Source organism: Papio anubis, chromosome 6, assembly GCF_008728515.1.
Source record: "Papio anubis isolate 15944 chromosome 6, Panubis1.0, whole genome shotgun sequence".
NCBI lineage: Eukaryota > Metazoa > Chordata > Mammalia > Primates > Cercopithecidae > Papio > Papio anubis.
Window position 1 is genome coordinate 71,250,582 of NC_044981.1, and position 6,000 is coordinate 71,256,581.

Genomic DNA, 6,000 nt, shown 5'->3' on the forward strand with positions numbered 1-6,000 from the left:
GTGATGCAACTTTTAAAGTTACTAACAAAACCAGGCCTCTCGTTCCTTCATAGGCATATTTAGCTTTGCTAACTGCTTTTTCCTTTCTCTGGTTTGCAAAGAAATAAATTCAACTGCTATAAAGCTTTTGCTATTTCTTGGTATAAAAAGTAGAATAAGAGTATTTTCATCCTTTCAGTATTTGCAAATTCTTACAGAAGCCATGTAGCTGTTCTCGACTTTATATCATATGTATATTTTACAGTATTTCTTTGACACACTTAGATTTTCATAGTGAGACTCTTAATTGAGCTGCTGTAAATGGTTGGTCCACTTTTGAAGTTCTGTGAGTATAAAACATATTAAACAGGCTAACCAAACTTATACTGCTAAAGATGTAAAGTCATTGCCCCAGGGAAATGTTTACATTTGCAGATAAAGTAAAAACCTAATTGTTAAGTAATGAAAATTGAGCTAGGAATGAAAGATTGATATGAATGAAATGCCCAGTACTAGTAGAAAAGCAAGGATTTTTCTTTTCTATTGACAAGGAGAATCAAATGTTACATACTTTGCACTTACTTCATTGGATTTTATTCCAAAAGAAATCTGATTTCAGAGTAAGTAATTATCTTTAAGGGAAAGTTTATGCTTACTGTTATAAGGTGGGTTTTTTTTTTTGTCATATGGTTATCTAAATATTGTTAATATCTGTGTTATTTGGTCATTTTAAATCCTAAAATTTGTTGGCAAAAGAAAAAAATTTTATATGACTTCTACTTTTTGTGGAAATAGTGATTAAATTGACAAATGTCTACATCCTTCAGATTTTTGAAATTACTGTTTACTTTGTTCTATCATAAATAGTCTAATAAAAGTTACTCGACAAATTTGAACTCTTTGGAGGAAGAATATAAATTTAGTGAATAATAGTAGTTTGTTTTCCTGATATATGAGTTTATTTTAGGTTACTGTTACAGTGATTTGTGGGAATCTGATAGGGGTTTGTTGCTGGTGGTGGTGGTGGGGTGCGTGTGTGTGTGTTTGCAATGCTAAGAAACTTCTTAAGGGAAAGACAATTCTAAGAAGTAACACTCTGAATTTTATTAATTTGTAGGCAATAAATATTTGCATTTTGTTTTAAATTTACTATTAGGGACCTTTCTTCTTTTTAAAAAATTATTGGGGGTATATTTTAGGATCAAAGGCTCTTTTCTTTTCCCTTAAGCTGCTGGTATAAGTTTCCTTGTTCTGTGTAATAGCTCAGCAGAACCCAGCAGCTCAGATTCCTGCCAGGCAGCAGGAGATTGAAATGAACCGACAGCAACGCTTCTTCCGCATCCCATTCATCCGCCCTGCCGACCAGTACAAAGACCCTCAGAATAAGAAAAAAGGCTGGTGGTATGCCCATTTTGATGGACCATGGATTGCCCGGCAAATGGAACTCCATCCTGACAAGCCACCCATCCTACTTGTGGCTGGTGTGTATGATTCACATGAAAAATAAATTATTAAACAAAAAAGATCATAAACTCTCTGACTGAAACATTCTAATGTATAATATAATGATTTATTAAATTTCTGGGTTGAGGGATGGAGTCTTGTGGTTAAGTCATATTTCCAGTTCATTGAGGATTAACTCATTTATAAATGTGAAATTGCTTGGATTAAATTATGTTCTTAGCACATAGAAACTTGTCTGTATCCTAAAAACCTTTCCATTTGTGTTTTATCATATCCATTGATTTGTAATGGCTTGAAGAAATGTAGCATTTTTATTAACTCTGATAATTTGATCAATAGCAGTGTTTATTAAAATTGAAAGGGTCCTTGATGGGGGACAAATTTTAATTGTTTCTAGTGATTTTGTTAAGCAGATTTCCATCTTAGAGAAAAATAAAGTCTTAGGAAGTTTTCAGATCTATGAGAATTAATAGGTATTTCAGGAATACAATTGGTAAGAAATGGTCCTGAAGAGAGAGATGGTAATTTTCTGATATCTCACGGATACAGGTAAGGACGACATGGAGATGTGTGAGCTGAATCTTGAGGAGACTGGCCTGACTCGGAAGCGTGGTGCTGAGATCTTGCCAAGACAGTTTGAAGAAATCTGGGAACGCTGTGGAGGCATCCAGTACCTTCAGAATGCGATTGAGAGCAGACAGGCTCGGCCCACCTATGCAACAGCCATGCTGCAGAATCTGTTAAAGTAGATGTTGCACACCAGCCTTACAGCTGGGAACCTTTGCCATGGTACTTAGGTAGGGTGTGTGCCCCCAGATTTAACCATTCCATAATCATGTTAGAGTTACTTCTATAAAGTGAACAGATTTTATTAATCATGGCTTTTGATGAATTTGTTTAAGGTTAATTATGGTAGCAAATTTTGGACCTAAAAATTATTTTTCTGTATCCCACTGTAACTCCTAAAACTCTCATTATTCTCTAACTATTACACTTGGGCACATTCTCATGTTTCTCATCCTTTGCCAGAAGACTACCTTAATCCATCATAATTGTTCTCTAGGAAAAGAGAACTTTTTTCAATATTCAAAATACTTTTTAAGGATGGCACAGTACCATATAACTGGAGTAATAAAACATGAGCTTACAGTCTTACAATAACTAAGCCACTTAAAATGATCCAGCCACTAATGTTTTGGTCTGAAAAGCTGTGTACTTTCGTTATGGACATTTTCAGAAATTTTTGGAAATTTCCATTAAAGGTGGAAAATGTATTATTTTACTCCTTTGCAATGTGTTAGTTTGAGTGAAACACTTCTAAGTTCTACAATTCTAGAAAGAGCCTTAATGTATTTGATGTATTCTGTGATAAGAGGTACTAAATAGTATCCAGCACAGATTTACTTTTCTTTGCTAGCAAAATGTGTGTTGCTGTCAGAATATTCTTTTTATATTCCATGGAAAAATAAAGGAAATTCAGATTGTTTAAATGCCTAAAAGTTTTGAGATAAGTTTTGTTTCAATTAGGAAAGGAAATAGATTTTAGGTGGCATAATGGCTTAACTGGACTGAATTCAAATACTCTTTCAATTTCATCTCAATAGCGATTTTTGTATAAGAATCTTGTCCAAGTTGTTCATTGATTTAGCAAGTGTTCTGCTTCCTACATCTTTCTTTTTAAGAAATTCCTAGTGTCTTTTTTGGCCTTTGAGGTTTTGGTAACTGTAGACCTGTTTCATAAGCTTTGTAATTCAGAAGTCCTTGTATTTAGTAAGTGCTTGTTTTACATAACTGATAATTTTAAAATGTTTTATTTGTGTGCTGTTAGTATTGATTCAAATGTCAGCAGCTTTAAGCCTAATATTTATGACTTTCATATTAGGAATTTAAAGACAAAAATACATAAAGGAGTTATGCTGACATAATTCTAAGGAGTTTTGTTGTATTTTAGAATAAAATTATAAAGTAAAATTATTCTCTGTACTGCTTTTTTCTCCAGTTTTTAGAGACCCTAACCTTTGAAATGAAATTCCAGTGATTTCTTTTTTCCCTAGAAAGATTACCTCAGAGAAGTATTTCCCAGCTGACTAGTGTTTGTGAGCCACAGACACTGTCTTCAGAATTGATTCTCTCATAATGTCTTAGTATAGAAATGTTTATTTATTATGATACATGCAAATGATTGTCTTGAGTTAAATGGTCGTGTCTGTGTTATTAATTGAGAATGCAAATGTGATTATCTTTTGAAGGCTGTATTACTGCATAGATTCACCCACCCTTGGGTCATTTAGTCCCTGTGATTGGTGACAGAAGGTGTAGCTACTGAAATAAATGACCTATTCTCTCTCTTCCATCTCTCGCCTTTAATTGGTGTTTTTATTTGTGTAGGATATAAGGTTTGTTCCTAACCAGTAGTGAGTAAAGTTCTTGAACAAAATTTAGTAGCCAAATTGGTTTTTAATGACGTGTCTCTTTAGTACGTTTTTCAGAAATAGTTTTATAAATCTTTTAGGTACATTAATAGGCACTAGATGGAAAATTAAAGAGTTAAACTTATTTAAATGAGAGAATCTAATGTTTTAAGAAATTTGTAAGAAACGTATCACAGCAAAGCATTGTTATAGGTGCTTAGTTTTTGACTCTAATAATTAATACAATTATAGTTAATTTTAAGCGATAATGTTTCTAATCATGTCACATAGCTGTCCTAGAACTTATCTATTTAAAATAGTTTCCTGAGTTAATTTTGGCCAGCAGGGCAACTGCCCTAATGCAGATAGACTTACAGTAACCTACGTACAATAGATGCACATGCACAGAGATGCCCCTTTGCTGGAGAAACTTAGGACCCTGTCAGCCTTTTAAAGGAAACAGCAGGAATGGTGTCCTAAATGGTGTTCATGCAGCTGCTTTACCATGTTCACAGTCAAGCCCATGCATGCCAGGTTAAAACTGTGGAAGTCAAAAGTAAATTCACTCATATTTTAATCAATCATTTTAAGTGAGATTTAAAATTAGAAGTTTAAACCACTGTATCTAAAGAACTAATCTTTTCTTAATACCAGTTCCTTCCATAGCATATGCTTTGCAAAGGCAGCATGCATAAAATATTTAAAATGAGAGGACAGAATGTTTTCACATTTGATTCAATTATAATGTAATTCCTAATTCTGGTAACACAGTTGAGATATGTATTATGAGTTATGGGAACTCATTGGGAAAAGGAAGTTACTCTAATTCGCGTACGTTAAGAGAATACTGAGTTTTCTTAGTTGTAAAGTTGGGGAGATGGCACCTTCTCAGAGAAAGGTGAAAATATGAGGAAGAAACAAAATAGTGCATGTAGGAGCACAGGGCCACACAAAGGCAGTCTATTGTTACGCTCATTCTGCTTCTCTCATGACTTTTCATAGGTCATTCTTGTGAACCATTTTGTTTTGGAAGCAACCGAGGAAAGATCATCTTAAGTGGAAAATCAGTGGTGGTTGTGAACACTTAGAGAATAGCAATCCACAGGCAAGAATAATGGTATTGTTTGTAGAGCTTTATTAATTAGATATTTTTTAAAAGACATTTTCATTCACAAGTTATTACTATAGTTCTCAGGGTATCCAAACATGAAGATCATTGTTTTTTGGGTTTTTTTTTTGTTTTTTTTTTTACCTGAAGTAGCTTAAGAGTACTTGGATCAGTAGAATAAATATTTATTGAGTCAATCAGTCAGCCAATTAATATCATGTTAGTGATAGACCTGCCTCCTTTTATGGAAGAGGTAACAGATCCAGAGCGGTCAAGTAATTTAGTTCTAGACTGAAAAATATATCAAAGCCTTTGCTCCAATCATATGTAATAAAAAGAACCAAAACAAACACTTTTTAGTAGCCCCTGTGGATTTACAAAGGGTTGCCTCTCTGACATTCCACAAATTGAGAAGGTGTGACAGGTCTTCCCTATTTATCATTACCAATAATAACAAGTATTGAGAGTTTTAAAATTTCTCCCAGAAGATAAACTAACAAGGACAGAAGGACAGAGAATATCTAAACATGAGAATAAGAATATGTTGGAGTGGGGGGAGCAGTTGTAACAATAAGGAAAGAGAAGAGCAGCAGTGGAAGAGACAGGTTGTGTGCCCCTAAAGATTCTGCACCCCTAGTTTGGAACCCCTGATACATTTTAGGACACAGAGCACTCGTAGATCTCTACTAAGTTTCAGAATGAATAATGTGTAATTTATAGGATCAGAACCTATGGTTATTAAAACTTGGATCAAGATATGCTCAGTGTATACATTCTTAGCATATAGGAATGGCACTGCCACACTGGAGAAGGTCAGCAGTAAATAGGCGTTCCGTTCATAAGCCTCATGGAAGGGTAAGATGGAGAGACTGGCAGAGGTAGCGCCTACTCTGCTGGGACCGCATCTTTGAGTACGCTTTAGTTCAATTCAAATCAGTGTATTCTTTCCCCATTGCTAACCTAATATATGAAACAAGCTTAGCTGCCTCAGAAGTTTTTAAAGAGATAATCAGGAATAATTAAAACACATTCAAAAGA

General features: G+C 34.3%; 1 protein-coding gene across 1 annotated transcript in view; it reads left to right on the top strand.

Moving 5' to 3' along the window:
• MYO6 (myosin VI) overlaps positions 1–3,796 on the top strand; it is a 161,474-nt gene extending 157,678 nt beyond the window's left edge. The window contains exons 35-36 of the mRNA XM_031667243.1: positions 1,242–1,460; positions 1,993–3,796. Coding sequence (XP_031523103.1) covers positions 1,242–1,460; positions 1,993–2,192 — 419 coding nt within the window. The 3' untranslated portion in view covers positions 2,193–3,796. The remainder of the gene's footprint in view (positions 1–1,241; positions 1,461–1,992) is intronic.
• Positions 3,797–6,000: the final 2,204 nt, after the last annotated feature.